Consider the following 17,996-nt stretch of genomic DNA (forward strand, 5'->3'; position numbering starts at 1 on the left):
TTACTTAGTGTCCCTCAACACCCAACACATGGCCTGAGCTGTGGAATATAAGCAATATATATTGGAAGGATGGACAAATTGAGACAGGGATGCACACAGGAAATAGTTGAGCCATTGATGCTGCCACCCATGTGGATATTCCAAGTTGAAGTGTGCAGGCACTGAACAGAAAAGAGACACTCAACAAACATGTTATGGTAGCTGCATTTATCTGCATTCCTTCCCATGGGGCAAAGGCCAAAAGCTGTAGAAAGCAATGCATATGTATAAAGAATTTGGAATCTCTCCTTCCCCTCTCAAGTCATTGGAAACCTAAGTTTACCTCAAAGCATGGAAGCTAGACCCGCCCCACACTAGAGTAATGAATGGCAGTATTGTCTACAAATCACTCAGAGTTCCTCAGAGAGATGGACAGTGGTCCTGAGCAGTGCTTCTCAAACTCTATGGACAATGTCCATAGAGTCAAATGGACTCTATTTGGCAATGTCAAAATGTACATGCTGATTTTGTTGTTATGGAAATGCACAGTTTTTATTAGACTGCACTTTGTCAGGGAAGGAATGTTACACAAGTTGTAGACTATACTGGCCAGGATTTTTTTTGGAGAAACAGAACCAATAGGATTCATAGAGATGGATAAATGAGCTGCAGCTTATTAGAGGAATTGACTCACATGGTTATGGAGGCTGAGAAACCTCAGGCCAGGCCACCTGCAAGCTGGAGAACCAGGAAAGCCAGTAACATGGCAGATTCCGAGTCCAAAGGCCTGTGAACCAAGGAAGCCAATAACATCACTCTCAGTCTGAAGCCAAAGGCCTGAGAACCTGGTGGAGGATGTAGGAGTTGTGGGGGCAGACTGGTGCAAGCCCCAGAGACCAAAGTCAGAGAACCTAAAGTTCTTGTCCAAAAGTAGAAGAAAGATGTCCCACCTCACTAAGAGAGAAAGAATCCACCTCTCCCCTGCCTTTTATTCTATCTGGGCCCTCAACCAAATAGTGGTGCCTGCCCACACTGGGTGAGGGCATCTCCTCTCTGCTCAGTGCACTGAGTCAAATGCCAGTCTCTTCTGGAAACACCCTCACAGATATACCTAAAAATAACGCTTTACTGGTTCTCTGGGTATTCCTTAGCCCAGTCAAGTAGACACCTAAAATTAAATGTCTCATGGGCAATGTTGAAAAACCAAAAAAAAAAAAAAAAAAAAGAGACTTTTTTTCTAGACCAGTGTTTCTCAACTTTAGCTACACATTTGAAAGACTTGGGAAGCTCTGTAAAAATATATATATATATGTGTAAAATATCAACCCAACTATCATCTCTGCCTCCTCTCTCATCAATTGATCTTAGTTTGGGGGAATCTTCTTTCAAGTGGTTCTAATGAAAAGCCTGTGGGGGAGCCACTACCCTACCAGTCAACCAGCATCACTCAAAATCTAGTCCAAGTCCTGGTGTGGCTCAAACTGTTTCTCGCTGGTTCATGACGAGATAAGTACTGAAACTGAGAGTAAATGTGTCTTAATCTGTTCAGGCTACTCTAGAAAAATAACACAGATTAAGTGACTCATAAACAACAGAAATTCATTTCTCACATTCTGGAGACTGGGCAGTCAGAAATCAAGTCACCAGCAGATTTGTTGAGTAGTGAAGGCCCATTTCCTGGTTCATAGATGGCACCTTCTCATTATGCCCTCACATTGTGGAATGGCAAGGCCATAGGGCCTCTTTTGTAAGGGTGCTGATCCCATTCATGAGGACTCTATCCTTATAATCACATCATCTTCAGAAGCCCTATCACATTTATGACTAGGTTTCAACGTATGAATTTGGGGTGGACATAAACATTCAGACCATAACAAAGTGTTCAGAAACTTTTATAGCAATATGACAAATTAAGTTTATTCTTAATTGAATGGAATAATAAAAACAGATGGATTAGTGAAAAAACAATAGTTGGCTTATAAAGAAATACATTGAAACCCCCTGAAGGAATGGTCTAAATCACTAAACATATGCATCTCTGGAAGTGAGGATATACCGGGCCCCTTCTTTAAGCTGTTGTGTCTTAAAGCTGAAATATTAACTTCAGTGATAAATTCCTCAGGCAGAGCATTGGCACCTGGGTACAACAGGGTTAAAGAGCAGGAGTGGGGTAGGTGGGGTTACAAACCAGGAACACATGGCCTCCAAGTTAGATAGCGTTTTTTTCTCTTTAATTGCCCTTAAAACACACACGCTCTCACATCACACAGAAGGTGAGAGCTGAATGAAGTTTTCTGGGTAATGGCATGAAATGTTTTCCTTATGAGAAGTGGTGTTGAGTTACAGCGTGCAGACGGAGAACGGGGAGGAGAGAAACAGCAGCCTCAATCTGGCCCCCAGCTTTTCTTGGGCTTGTAGGAAGGTGGACATGGGCTCCCGGAGACAAGACAAGTAATGTGTTGAACTGTTCGGTGGCTGGAATCAACTTTTCCTGGAGTAACCTAAGGCCAGTGTTTACCAGAACTTAGCCAGGGCCAGCCAAGCAGGCACAGATGCTCTGCTATGAAATGCCACGCAGGCAGAGACTGACAAGCGGTAGGATCTGAGCTTTCCCCTTGGACTGCTGCTTCCTGCTGTGTTCAGGGGAGGGGGTCACTTTCTGGCAACTCTGCTGCTGCTGCTGCTGCTGCTGCTGCTACTTCAGCTCCCTCTCCACTCAAGGTAAGCAGGCTAAGGGAGGGCAGGCTGCTAGGGAAAGCTTTGTACCATGAACAGGATCCGAAAGTTTTTCCGAGGAAGTGGGCGAGTCTTGGCATTTATCTTTGTAGCTTCTGTCATCTGGCTGCTCTTTGACATGGCAGCTCTCCGCCTCTCATTCAATGAGATCAACACTCGGGTCATCAAGGAAGACATTGTGAGGAGGGAGCGGATAGGATTCAGAGTTCAGCCAGACCAAGTGAAAATATTTTACAGCAGCATAAAAGAGATGAAACCTCCCCTAAGGGGACATGGGAAAGGGGCACGGGGCAAAGAGAACTTTAGAAAAACTGAGGAGAGTGTGCTCAAGGTTGAGGTCGACTTGGACCAAACCCAGAGGGAAAGAAAAATGCAGAATGCCCTGGGAAGGGGCAAGGTTGTACCGTTGTGGCATCCTGCACATCTGCAGACCCTCCCTGTGCCTCCTAACAAGCAGAAGACAGAAGGGAGAGGCACCAACCCTGAAGCCTCCTCTCACCAGGGGACACCAAAGCAAATGACAGCTCAGGGGGCTCCAAAAACCTCATTCATAGCAGCAAAAGGAACTCCATTAGTCAAAATATCAGCACACATGGGACGTGTCAGTTTAAAACAGGAGCCCCTGAAGAGTCATAGTCCCAGCAGTGACACATCAAAACTAGCAGCTGAAAGGGACTTGAATGTGACCATCAGTCTTAGTACTGACAGACCAAAGAAGCGATCACAGGCAGTAGCAAAAGAGAGGGCACACCCTGCCAGCACAGCAGAGCCGAAGTCTGGGGAAGTCATGGCCTTAAACAAAACTAAGTCTCAGAGCAAAGAAGTCAATGCAAATAAACACAAGGCCAATACGAGTCTTCCTTTTCTTAAGTTCATTGTCAATTCAAATCGCTTAAGGAAGCCATCTATTAATGAGACACATTTGGGAAGTTTGTCAAAGGATGATGGAGCTAGACTGGCTCATGGGAAGAAACTCAATTTCTCTGAAAGCCATGTTGTGATTATAACCAAAGAAGAAGAGCAAAAGGCAGACCCCAAGGAGGTCTCCAATTCTAAAACCAAAACTGTATTTCCTAAAGTATTGGGTAAAAGCCAAGGTAAACACATTTCCAGGAATAGAAGTGAAATGTCTTTCTCTTCACTTGCTCCACATAGAGTACCACTGTCCCAAACTAACCATGCTTTAGCTGGAGGGCTAGAGCCAGCAAAAATCAACATAACTGCCAAAGCACCCTCTACAGAATACAACCAGAGTCATACAAAAGCCCTTTTACCTGAAGACAGTGGAATGCACCAGGTGTTAAGAATTGATGCGACGCTTTCTCCAAGGGACCCCAAAGCTCCAGGGCAGTTTGGGCGTCCTGTAGTTGTCCCCCATGGAAAGGAGAAGGAGGCAGAAAGAAGATGGAAAGAAGGGAACTTCAATGTCTACCTTAGTGATTTGATCCCAGTGGATAGAGCCATTGAAGATACCAGACCTGCTGGGTAAGACCTATTTCTCTTCTCTTTCCTCAACCCCAAGTGCTTTGGTTCTTATATAGAGAGAATTTATTGCTAGATAATTCCGTGTGGTTTTTGGTCACCTAGAGAATTAAAGAAACATTAATCATTGGATATCATTCAAATATTTCACCAACTATACAGAGAAAAATTCTCATATCAGCAGTTGCAGAGTTCTCATTCTCTGAGACTTTGGTCCCCACCATTAGCTCATGTTCAATTTCCTTCTCTCTGTTGAAAACCTGTTAAAATGATTAGATGAACTCAGAATAACGTATATATAAATGGTAGAGCTTAAAGTGTAATTCCATTAGAATAGTGACAATGAAGTGAATTCCCAATTTTGGAGCTTTTCATTATTAGCAAGTTTGTCAGGAATATATTTGGGAAAGAAGCACACAGAAGGACTCTTCTAGGCCTCCCTGGAATCATATCTCAGCCAGCAGAATTCTGCCTAATCATGAGTAATGATAACCAGGATAGCAAGAGAAGAAGTGACTTTACTCCCTAAAATTTAATGTCTTTTATAGATGGAGATGGTAGACATTTCAGGAGATCAGTTACATAGGAATAATAATGTTGGAAAAAGTCAATCAGTCCATACCAGCAAACACCTAGAGGAGGTATAAAAAGCATAATAATAATCACTTCTATTTGTAGACATTTACTATTTACAAAGAGCCTGCATATATATAGATGAACTCCATATGAGCCCTGGAAAGGAGGACGCTGGCATTATGGTTCAAATTAACAAGCTGGCGAGGGCGCTCAGAAGTTACAACACTTTCTCAAAGTAATGCAGTTCTAAAGCTGCCCAGTGGACCTTCAGGAACCAGTCCTTCAAAAAGTTAAATTCCTATATCACCAGGTGTGGATCAAAGCATATAGATATTTAATCTGATTCAAATATAATTAGGTTCCTGGTATTTTTTTTCTTGGCCCACTGATAAGTGAAGGTACTCAATAGCCATATTTCAATATCTGTTAACTCAGTTCCCTGAGTCAAACAATATTTGCCAGGAAGTTGGATTGGGGAATGTCAAGATTGAGACTTAGCACACGTGGCATGTAAACAATGGCCTTGTGGCTTCTGTAGAAAATTCTTCTTTGTGATCTAGGTAGTCAGCATTACATTTTAGTCAGTGTTACTAGGAGGAAGGCAGATACAGGGGAAGCTTTATCCATATTGGAAAGAAGAGTCTCTTCATTGTGACGTCGCTACAACCAGGTCATTTTCCATCTCTTAGCCGTCAGCAAACGGCTATCAGCCATGCACTGCTTAGGTCAAGCACTGTGCCATTCACACTTCTCACCCTGGTGATAATCACAGCCTTGAGGAGAACACAGACATACTCAAAGATGAGGAAACTGAGGCCCTGGGATGCTAGATTGCCTGTGGTCACAAAGCTAGTCATTGTAGATAATGATTAAAATTCATGCTCAAAATTATGCTGCATTCTTCTCCATCTCTTGCCAATCTCCCCTCAAAAAGGATCCTATAAATTATGTTGACCCAGCTCTAATCTAAAGTCCTGTGTATCACAGGATTACACATGCCAGCTTTGAACAGAAAGTGCAGGGAAATGAAGTAGCTGTTAAAGTAGTTTCATTTTAACATGCCCTTATTGACCCAGCAGGCTGCTAGGGAGTCTGGGGAGGAATTAGACACTGCACAGAAGCACAAGCTCCAGTTCCAAACCAGAGAAAAGGCACATGTGTGGTGGGGTGGGGGTGCCCAAAGCAAGTAATAACAATGTTATCACCAGTGGGGCTCACTGAAGGCTCAGTGGCTCCCAGTGCTTGTTAGTTTCTATACTTTGGTCTGTAGAAGGTGAGCATTGCAGCCCAGGAAAGTTACAGTCAGGCTCTGTCCTCTGTCTTCTGAAGGAGGTTGTCCCAACTGTAGGAAAAACTGACACGTGTGCTTGAGAGGATGAGTCAGAGAGCATGTGGCCAGGCCTCCTCCCTCTTATCACATAACCCACCTTGGCTAAATATAGGCGTGTTCTCAAGCTGCCTGGCGGATGCTACGCTCCACTCAGGAGTCTACCACCAGGGATCCTGGACCTACGGCCTCCCAAAGTATTTTTCAGTCCTTTTGTAGCCCTCTTCTTTGAAAGAGGATAAATCATTTTTTGTTCTTTTATCCAAACACCTTGACTATAAATATGTGTAAATTATGTATTCATGCAGATAAAGGTTAAAGAAAATACGATCAAAAAACATTTGATTCATCAGGTTGGCAAGATTTGGAGTTTTTTTTTTTTTCTTTTTTTACTTTGGATTTATTTATTTTCAGCCTTGCTCAAAATGTGTTTGAGGTAGCTGCTTACAGGAACGCACGCAATAAGATTTTTTAAGACAATAAGTTTTCAAAGTCAGCATAAGGGGAAATTGTTATAAAACAGAATAAGAAAATGAGTATGTGTGTGTGAAAGAGAGAAACAACTATAAGAACACAAGAGGGCTACCTTAAAATTAGCTGAAGTAGCATCCTACTGCAACCTTTAAATTTTGAGAGTATTGGAGAATATTTTCCTTATTGACCTATTCATTTCCCCAAAATCCACTGTTATAGATGAATTAACACATAACTGGCATATCACTACTGCTCATTGAATACAGAATGCACCAAAAAATGTAAAAAAAACCAACAACAAAAACACACACACACACACACAGATTTGGTATAATCATTTAAATTCACCTTCCCCCAGTGACGATAATAACTAGTCAGTAGTTAACATCATTTAAAGATGAATTAGCTGATGTGCTAGGGTGAGGTTACCATTAAGAAGTAGAGGACAGGCATGGTGGCTCACACCTGTAATCTCAGCACTTTGGGAGGCACGGTTGGAGAATCCCTTGAGTCCAGGAGTTTGAGATCAGCCTGGGCAATATAGTGAGACCTTATCACTACAAAAAATTTAAAAATTACCCAAGGGTGGTGGTGCATGCCTGTAGTCTCAGCCACTCATGAGGCTGAGGTGGGAGGATCACTTGAGCCTGAGAGGTCGAGGTTGCAGTGAACCAAGATTGTGCCACTGCACAATAGCCTAGGTGACAGAATAAGATCTTGTCGCAGAAAACAACAACAACAAAAGCAGAGGAGACAGGCAGGGATTTCCAGGACAACTTCTCTTACTCTAGTTCTAAAATCAGATTCTCTTTTCCAAACCTACTCTTTCCTCCTTTTTCTCTTGAGTCCCAAAGGACCATTGCTAAAATGTTAAGATGCAATTTCACACCTCTTTTCTAAAGCACAAGAACTCCTTTCTGTTCTCAGGGTTACTCACACTGTCCTTTTCTGTCTGCCCATGTTTCTCCCCTTTGTGGTATAGCAATAGCACCCCACACATGAAAGTTCTCCAAGCTGGGCCCTCAGCATGAGAAAAGCTAATCTCTTTGCTCTTCTCCACCCATTATGGTTGTAACCATCCACTGAGGTTTACATTCACTGGTCCCTTCCCACAGCCTCCCTCCATCCTCACCATTCTCTTGCACACATTCTAATCCAACATTCCTCAAAATTCAACTGTGGCTTCCCTCCACCTGGACCATGAGGTCGCTGTGACCTCTAAATTGCAATTACTCTTAGTGTACACAGGCATCCTAGTTACTGAAACACTCTTTACTGCGTCTGTTTTGTCTCCTTAGTGAAATTATAAGCTTCTGAAGGAAACTCTGTCTTTAGCTTTATTTTGTACTCCTTTAGCACTGATCAGAGTGCTGTCCATTCAGAAGCAACAGGTTTACACAGTATGAATTTTTTTTTTTTTTTGAGATGGAGTTTCACTCTGTCACCCAGGCTGGAATGCAGTGGCAGCAATCTCAGCTCACTGCAAGCTCCACCTCTCGGATTTACACCATTCTCCTGCCTCAGCCTCCCAAGTAGCTGGGACTGCAGGCGCCCGCCACCTCGCCCAGCTAGTTTTTTGTATTTTTGTAGAGACAGGGTTTCACTGTGTTAGCCAGGATGGTCTCGATCTCCTGACCTCGTGATCCGCCCGTCTCGGCCTCCCAAAGTGCTGGGATTACAGGCTTGAGCCACCGCGCCCGGCCTACACAGTATGAATTTAAAATTTGTTTCTCTGAATTTGTTTCTCTGAAATGATTTTTGAACATTGATACTACCTTAAAAATAATCAAAAGGTAGCAATTCAGCAATTCAAATGAAACCTGCAACAAGTCTATTTATAAATTATTAATGACTTCTTAATTTTTCATTATGAATATATGGAATATATTAAAATCTGATTTAAGGCAAATACATTCTGTTTAACGCTATGATCTATTCATTAATTTGTGTTTATTCCTTATTTTACATTTTTGTTATTGTTTTGGTTCTTAATTTTAATGTTTTGGCTTTCAAGAGAGGAAAGCCTATTTTATTTACAAGAATGTTTTATGTCAGCATGTAAAATACAACTTCATTGTTGCCTAGAAATTTTGCCTATAAAATTTGCTTGAAATAAAATGCTTTTTTGACAGTTAAAGCTCCATATTTAATCTTTTCTTAATTAAAAGCTAATCCTTTCAGTTCTTGCTCCTAATGATTGAAGTTTGTTTCTGTCAGCAACAATCAACAAACATACACATACACACACACACACACACACACACACACACACATACGTAAACACAGGTTTTGCTAAAATGTGATCCTGTGCAGGGCAATTCTCTTGGAGAAGTCTGTCTTCTGGCCTGAAGCTATAGTTAAGATGGAACTCCAAAAATGAACTTATTTTAAGAGTGCACTTCCTGAATCTGAATTTAGAGAAAAATGACTCAAAGGAATTTTTGCTGCCAGCATTCAGTTTTTAAAGTACAATAAGAATTCTGGCGTGCTTGTCTGCCACTGCTGTGTCCTCATAACGTTACTCAATTGCTTAATTTAATGCTTTGCTTTCCCTACAAAACTCTGGCAAGCCCCTCAATAAAGCAATTAAAATGGGTCTTTATACTCTTAGTCCAGAGCCAGGACTGTCAACCAATAATTTGATTCCTTCCTACACAGCTAAAGAAAGTTTTTTTTTGGCACATTTGAAAAGCAAAAGATAGCACCATGCATTTGCCACAAACCAATCTAAATTACTGAGGGGAAAGAAAAACTTTCTGGAACCTTAATTTTGATCCTAGTAGGGTTAGAAACTATAACTGATGAGTTACTGGAGGAGGAAGGGGAGGAGCGGGAGGATACAGAAGAGAAAAAATAAAGTGATCAGGTATCCTCCCAAACTTTGAGCTTCTAAAAGTTTATCAGGCTGAGAGAAAAAAAGAAACTTTAAAGTTAAATTAAATTTAAATTTTTAATGTTTACATGGGATACAAATCTTAATTGATGAAATGAACATGCTTTTGTGACTAATAGCGATTGGAGAATATTAATTAAAATTCATTGGAGAAGCTATGAGATCTCCTTGAGAAACTAATTGGAGGCAGGAAAAAAAAAAACTTCACAAGATGAATTCAAAAGGATTTACTTCCTGCTTTCACCTCTATGGGTAAAAGCAATGCAGTGATACCTTTTGAATAGTGTGTATGTGTTCATTTTTGTGGGCACGTGCGTGCATTTGTGAACATATGCATGTGTTTGTGTGTTAGGGCACAGTGCTCTATTTTACTCAAAAGTCATGTAGGAGATCAGGAAATAAAAAGGAAAACTTGTTAAAAGGTTCAGACTAGACTGTAACATAATGAAGGTGAAATATGGCCAAGGGACAATGAACTGGGCCTTTGAATACTTTTCTTTATCCCACTCTCCTTATAACAAAGGGAGTAACAAAGACAACAAAGATCAGAGGAGAAGAATGGAAAGCACAATTCTGCCTCTAGTTCAAAGAGAAGAAAACAGCTAAACGGTGCCTAATGAATATAAAACTGAGAAATGTTAAAGCGAATTCCTGACTTTTCCTCCTAAATACTGTGAAAGCCCTAGAAACACTCCTGGGAGAGAATAGTTAATAAATGCAGGAATTTGAAAGAAGTATATTTTTTCATATACTGAACACAAGGCCCAGTTTAACCATCAGCATAATATATCAAACTTTTGCTGTAATATTGCCCTGGTACTCTTGGCCCTGAAAATAACTTCCTATTGGGCTTTTCTGGCTGATCCAATCAGAACAGAGCTTCTCAAGAGAGAAACAACTTTTTTGCTCAAGGTTCACAAAATTCAGAGAAAATAGCAATGTTTAGAAGCTGTATTTTGCTGTTTGCTTTTGAAATGAAAGGAGCTTTTTAGAGTCTCCTGGAAAAAACAGCTATATCATACCAAACTCACGTACCTTCTCAATTGGCCTTGCTTCTAAAATGTTGATAATATGGACAAGTGTGAAAAGCAGCAATGTGAGGAAACAGTGTTTACAAAGGTCTTCACAACTTGCCTTCTCATTTAATCCTTAAAAAAATTCCTCAAGGTAGATACTATCATCATCCCGGCTTTACCTATAGAAAACTGAGACTTAGAGAGGAAGCTGAGGTTTCAGGTAATAGCAGATATTTCAGACAGTGGCAGTTCATTTCATTGTACATGATATTTGCTCATTGCCTATCAATCAGGAGCAGTGCACCATGCCGGGCAGTTGAGGCCTTTCATCCTTCAGGCATATCATTTCATCTGATCCTTGTGGCCATGCCAGATTAGCAAAGTGTTACATCTCTTTATTAACAGATGAGGGGGGAAAGAGAGCAAATGGTAATGTAACTTGCCCAAGGCCTCACAGCACACAAGTGCCAATGTTGGGACCCAACCTCTAGTTTTCTGATTCTTCCTCACGCAGTAATAATTCCACTGCACCAGTCTGGTTCCCTGTCCGCCCCCAGCAACTCTCCCCATGTAGTGACCATCATCACCTGTACCTCTCCTTGACTTGCCAAGGCCCTGTGCATAAAGGGGAATCCCTCCACTGCTCAGCTTCACACACAAAAGAAGTGCTTAGTTTTGTTTCAGTCAGTGATGTGTGTGTATGCATATATGTATGCATGTAGACTTACGTTTGCGTGTGTGTGTATTCTAAGCAATCCTCATAGCAACACTATGAGATATTAACTTTCATATGTTTTACAGTTGAGAAGGGTGAGACTGTAAAAGAATAAATGATTTATCCACTGTCCTAGCAAGCTAATAGCAAATTTGGGATTCAAAAGAAAATTTCCCAATTTTTAATTCTTTCCACAGGTGACAGCTCCTCCTTCCTTTGTTTCCTTATAGTCATATGACTTTGGCAGAAATTAAAACACCTCTCTTCCTTATACATGGGTAAGAGATGCATGAGGGGAGTTAAGTTTGCATGACATGTACCTCATCAGAGAAAAAAAATATAGAAAACCATTTCCTATACAGAACTAAGCAAAGGTGATTCTTTAAAACTGAGCCATAACACAACCCTGCAGTGAACAAATCTCTCAGGACTGCTACTGCGCAGTATGGCATCAGAGCATGGTCATAGACTTCAAGGCATGTACAGCAAAATGTGATGCAGAAACACAGGAGACTACTGGGGAAAAGGAGATAAAAGGCTAAACCTGAACTGGGAGAGACAGAAATGTTTGAGCTGCAACCTGAAAGAGTAGAGAGTCAGAGAAATGGAGAAAACAGTAAAAAGGATGATCCATTGAGAAACTGAGGAAATCTGACATGGGTTGCAGGAGAGCAATGAGGTTGTAAATGAGGCCATAGAAGTAAGTAGAATCCAGATCACTCAGGACCTTGTTTAGGTTCTTCTAAGGGCCAGTGGGAAATCATTAAGGGATTTAAAACCATAGAAATAACAATTTAATTCACCTTTTCTCAGGGGACTTATGACCCAAAGGAAAGCACTTACAGGTAAATGCTAAAGTTGCATAGAAAACCACAGAATGTTAATACTAGGTGAAGATTTGAAAGTTATCTAATGTAGTCCTTTATGTTACAGAGAAGGTTCCAGGAGAAAAATGACTTGCCCAAGGTCATACACAGCAGGAAAGACAGAACATCCCCACCTAGTACTATTTCTGTCACATCACACCACCTCCTCCTCTTCTCCCTGCCATCGAAATTTCACTGTGACAGCTTCCTGCTCAAAATAGACTATTGTTGAAGTGGTGAATGTTGATGCTGGTGGCTTATGTTTCTAAGCCTGAGTCCTGTCACTTTGATGACTCTACATTTACCACGGCAACCACGGCCGCAGTTGGCTAAGAACTTTGGAGTAGAAGTGATGGGTGTGACTTAAATTTTCTGAGTCAATAGCCAGGTGATTTTGACTGAATGTCACGGATAATCTACCCTAGAAAGAACAAAACATGAAAGTACAATTTTTATATCGCTGTACCGTCTTATCAGTGAGAGGGAAAGCGGCCCCAAACAATTCTAAGGTCTGGGAGAAAAGAATACAATTCCAGGCAGAGCTCTTCAGCTGTGTGCTCAATTCTCCTCCTGATGTTCCTGAGATGCCAGCGCTTGGGGAGTGAAGGCCCCTGAAGGCTCACATCAAGGCAGTAGTTGAATTGCAAATAGAAGTTAAGAAAATATTCTCCTTGACCTTCTGTTCAAACCTGTGAAGTCTGAGACTTGACCCACATAGTACATCTTGACTGTCTCGGAATAAAATGAAAAATTCATAGAAATGAGAGAATGTTATCATTCTCTCAATCTTAGGATTTAAAACCTTCTCTATTTGATAGGCTACATTCAAATCAGGTTAGTGGCTCAGCATTCAGCACACAGAAGCCAGGAGGGTGGGATGCATCACTTTCTGGGTCTCTCGATAAATGATTGAGCACTTGACAGATTCAGATTAAAGGACTGCCTCAGAAAAGGGCAGTGTGCTCCGTCAAAATGTGTGTATTTGCATTATGGGTAATCACAGGTTCTCACATGAGTTTTTCAGCATGAAGCTTACAAAATATTTTTACATCCATTATCTCATCAAATCTTCATCACCGTTCTGTGATGAAAGCATTGTAATCTTCATCCTAAAAGTGAGGAAACTAAGGTTCTAGGAGCCTAACTCACTTGCCCATGGCCATAGGGCCAATAAATGCTAGAATGAACAGAAAACTTAGTCCCTCGTCATCTTTCTCAAGTCCAGGGTCTTTCTGTCCACCGTCAGCTAAGTGTAGGACAGTGAAACTCCCCACATTAGAGGCCCCATTTGTTTTTAGAACTTGGATTGGCTACAGTAATCTAAGCATAGATTCCCACGAGACAAAACAGATTAATTTTTAAGTATAGCATGGGACCAGTAGACTCTAAATACCTAATCTGTTTAATAAATAGGCATATAGAATATAAATGTGATTTCCTAGCCTCAAAAAAGTTACAAACCTAGAAATATCTGGCATTCAAATTAGACTTTAGCAGCAATTCCTCCTCCCACGATATAGACAGAAATTAAGGGAAAATTGGAATAAAGGAAACTTGCTTGAATTAAGTTGGTGTAGGATAACTTGAAATGGTTTTTACAACCTATGCCAACTAGATGACGTAGTGTCTGTCCAGAATATTCTCCATTCTCCTCAAGTCCCTACCCTATTACAATAGCAAGTAACTTTTCTTCCAGTATGAAAGACTGGAGTAAGAGTTTAAAATGCTGAAAACTTTGCTGGGGTTTCCCACTGTTCCTTTGAATGAAACAAGCACACTAGTTTTTCTAGATACCCGGAAACATGTTTAATCTGTTTAGTAATGCAGGAGAACAGGCCTCTGTAAATGTTAGAGTGCCTTGACATGTCAGTGACCCCAAAGCAAGGCACACCCTGAAACTTTGTATTGGAACTCTCTGGCATCTCTTTCTGGGTCCCTCTTTGCCATCCTATAATATTGCTTTTACCAGGCACTAATATGATCTGTACCATATAATCTTCCACAGAATTTTCTTCATTGTAATTCTTTAAACACATCTAAGATATATATTTGTCAACAACTGGCAGAGGTGCTACTTATTTGTTGGGATATTAGCATCTAGTGCAATCCCTCATGATCTACCCATGTAGGGTACTAATGGTAAAATTGAGGCACCATGACACATTGGGGGAATGGAGGATTAGATATTTGGTGATTAGAGGTGCCTTCCCCAAATCTCTCAAATTTCTGAGAGTTTTTCTTACCTCCAATTTCACACTCTCTAGCACTTTTTAGAACTTCCTTCTAAAAAAGACAAAAACTCTACTAATTTAAAATATAGGAAGAGTCATTTGCATGAGCCTGCTTAGTTAACTCCTTCTCATACAATTCCTTTTGTCACTGGATGTTTCTAAGATCAACCAAATTTTAACCACAAAGCAACTCTCAGGACTTCACTGCTGGGCTTGTTGATTTATGTAGAATTTGTGTAATTGACCCTTTCTTTTTAGAATTGATTAGATTTTTTTTCAGCACCAAATACCGTTAAAAAAATTTAAGTGTGAAATGTGCATTTCTCATTAATTTATATTCTAAAATTAGAGATGAGGAAGTCATAGGCTGTAGCTGTTTTCTTCTGTACCCTCCCTTTCACTCAGGCTATTACACTTCTCTTAGCTTTACTTCCTCTTTCCCTGACCCAGAGGTCATCCCGGAATATTCAACCACCTTACACCAGTCCCCTCAAACCTCACTACCCATTCTCTTTCTATCTCAAGTGCTTTGATGTCCCTTAGACTCATATTAATCCAGCAATTTGCTTTATCTCTTCTTACACTCAGGCTGGCAGGCACTGGTGGAGCAAATCATATATTGAAATTTCATAAAATTTTGGCATCTCCAGTTTCAGAAAAGCGCTTACTGCCCATCTGAAATCCTAGCTAGCTGGCTAGTATTCTCTCCCATTGCCCATAGTATCTGTCCAAAATATTCTCCATTCTCCTCAAGCCCCTAGCTTATTACATTAACAGATAACCTTTCCTCCAGTATGAGCTACGGCTATTTTCAACTTCTCATCCCATATGCATAAATATATTTGTATACATTATCACCTTTTTGTACTTTCTATCTCAAAGGGAAATATTTCTTCCACTATTTTGGCTTTAAATTTAAGCTCCATCTCATCTCCATCCATCTATTCATGTATTCAATACATATTTATCAAATATTTATTGTCTAATTGTGCTAGAAGCTTGTGGTACTGCAGTAGGCAAGGCAGATTTGTCCTGCCCTCAGAAAATTTTGGATGCAGAAGATAAGGAAATAAGATTGAAAAATGAATGCTGTGACAGAAACACAGGTGACTGCAATAGGGAATAATAAAAGAATACCTAAATTTGAGAGGGTAATCAGAGACGGCATCTCTGTGAAGGGAATATTTAAGACAGGAACTAAATGAACAGAAGCAGCCAGCCACAAAGGTATGGGAAGGGTAGCAAAAATGCTAGAAGTTAAGCAAATAACAAAAGCTGAAATTCTTCAAGGAACTGAAAGAAGGCCAAGGTGGAGTGTGTGAGGGGAGAGTGGAATGACAGGCAGTTGGAAAGGTGAGCAGGGGTCCTATAAACTAAAGAATGTGGATTTCTTTTTTTTTTTTTTTTCCTTTTCACTTTGTCCCATAGAAATTGACTGAGGATTTTAGACAGGAGAGTGGTGTTGATCTGAAAAACCGTGGAAGTAGTGTCCCATTACGGGACTCCAGCAATAATCCTGGAGAAAGGGAATGGATGCTCAAGAGCCAGGGGAGGCAACTGTGGAGGTATAAAGATGTTAGAGTTGAGGTATTTGTTGGCAATATACAGAATAGAAGTTCATGGATTGATTATATTTACGGTCAGGAAGAGGGTGAATTCTAGACGAGAATCCATGTTTCTGCAGGAAGGAGGATGGTGATGCCATTATGAGGGAAATGCAAAGGAGCTGGTTGGGTTGATTGGGGTGAAGTCAAGGTTTCTGTTTCAGACACATTATGAGTGAGATGCCTGTGAGACATGCAGAGGAGATGTTCCAAAGTTGTTTGGATGTAAGGTAAGTCTGCAATTCAGATGGGAAAGCTGACCTGGATATAAACTAGGAAGATATTATCACACTTAAAACTGTGGGCATAATGGGCTCATACAGTCATATCATACATAGAAGAAAACAAAGCCCCAGACCCAGCTCTGAGAATCTTGTGTTTCTTAAGAGGAAAAGAAAGCTGAGAAGGAAACTGAAGGTGAAAAGCCAGTGAGTGATGGGTGAAAACTAGGAGAGTGTCATGTCTCATGGGACAAAAAATTTAAAAATGGAGAGTGGCCAAAAGAAACTAGACTTGTTAATTGTATCAACTGCCACTGTAAGGTGGGTTAACATAAGGAGACCTTGCTTCATTGATAATCCTATCAATTACTGATATTTTTTTCAACTCTTAGTTCTATCTGTACCTTCTCTGATGCTCATAAAAATGATTCTGTCCATTTCTACTCAAGAGAGGAAGGGAGAACAGGGATGACAAATTTTCCTTGTATCCCACCTATCTACCCTCCTATTTCTTTCTTTTCTAGGTTTTCTCCCAAAATTGTCTACAAAATACTATCTTTTCCCTCATTTACATTTTACTCCTTTTTTAAATAATTTCAACATTTTAGATTCAGGGAGTGCATGTGCATGTTTGCTACATGGGTATATTGCGTTCTGCTGAGGTTTAGGATTACAAATGATTCTGTCACCCAGGTACTGAGCATAGTACCCAACAATCAGTTTTTCAACCTTTGCCCCTCCTTCCTTACCCTCTCTAGTAGTCCCCAGTGCCTATCGTTGCCATCTTTATGTCTATGAGTACCCAATGCTTAGCTCCCACTTATAAGTAAGAACACGTGATAATTGGTTTTCTAGTCCTCTGTTAGTTTGCTAAGGATAATGTCCTCCAGCTGCATTCATATTGCTGCTAAGGAAATGATTTTATTCTTTTTTATGGCTTCATAGGATTCCATGGTATATATGTATCATATTTTCTTTATCCAATCTACCATTGAGGGGCACCTACGTTGATTACATGTCTTTGCTATTGTGAATAGTGCTGAATTGTTTTGGTAGAACAACTTATTTTCATCTGGATATATACCTAGTAATTAGATTGCTTGCTCAAATGGTAGTTCTATGTTAAGTTCTTTGAGGTATCTCCAAAATGCCTTGTACAGTGCATAAAGTAATTGGTAGGAACTATATTCCTACCAACAGTATGGAAGTGTATAAGCATTCTCTTTTCTTCACAGCCTTGCCAGCAACCATTGTTTTCTGACTTTTTAACAACTGCCATTCTAAGTGGTATGAGTTGGTGTTTCACTGTTCATTTACCTTTTACTTTGTAGTGAATTGTGCTCTCGCCCCACCAATCTCTCGTTGGGAAACTTTAGTCTCATCACTCTGGTCTTTAATGTTCACCACAAGAGATTCTGAGAATTAGAATCTTATTTTGGAGATGTTTCCTCTTTTGCCTTATGAAAAACATTTCAGAGTTTAAAGTTTGTCCAGTTCCAAAATTGTCCTTTAATTGTTGGAATTGTTGGTAATCATGCAACCAAATAGACCAATTTTTTATGTACTTCTTGGAAGCTCCGCAATTTATATTCTTTCTTCTTTTTTTTTCTAATTATCTTTCTTTTCTAAAATTGAGTTTCAATACAATAGTTCATAATTTGGTATCACCAATTAACACTTTCATGGACTTCAATGTGCAAATTCCTAAAACTACAAAGAAGCTTCAAATTTAGAGAAAAAAAACAGCATGACTAACAATTCTGTAAATTCAAAATAAACCTACCTTTTGTGGAGGGGTAGAGAAACCATTTTAAATTTTTATTTGAAAACAGCACATTTCTTACTTTTTGTTTGTTTGTTTTGTTTTTGTTTTTGA

General features: G+C 40.2%; 1 protein-coding gene across 1 annotated transcript in view; it reads left to right on the forward strand.

Annotated features, from left to right (window-relative positions):
* The first annotated feature begins 2,057 nt into the window (after positions 1-2,057).
* GALNT5 (polypeptide N-acetylgalactosaminyltransferase 5) overlaps positions 2,058-17,996 on the forward strand; it is a 62,276-nt gene continuing 46,337 nt past the window's right edge. The window contains exon 1 of the mRNA XM_038002101.2: positions 2,058-4,200. Coding sequence (XP_037858029.2) covers positions 2,747-4,200 — 1,454 coding nt within the window. The 5' untranslated portion in view covers positions 2,058-2,746. The remainder of the gene's footprint in view (positions 4,201-17,996) is intronic.

Source organism: Chlorocebus sabaeus, chromosome 10, assembly GCF_047675955.1.
Source record: "Chlorocebus sabaeus isolate Y175 chromosome 10, mChlSab1.0.hap1, whole genome shotgun sequence".
Taxonomy (NCBI): Eukaryota; Metazoa; Chordata; class Mammalia; order Primates; family Cercopithecidae; genus Chlorocebus; species Chlorocebus sabaeus.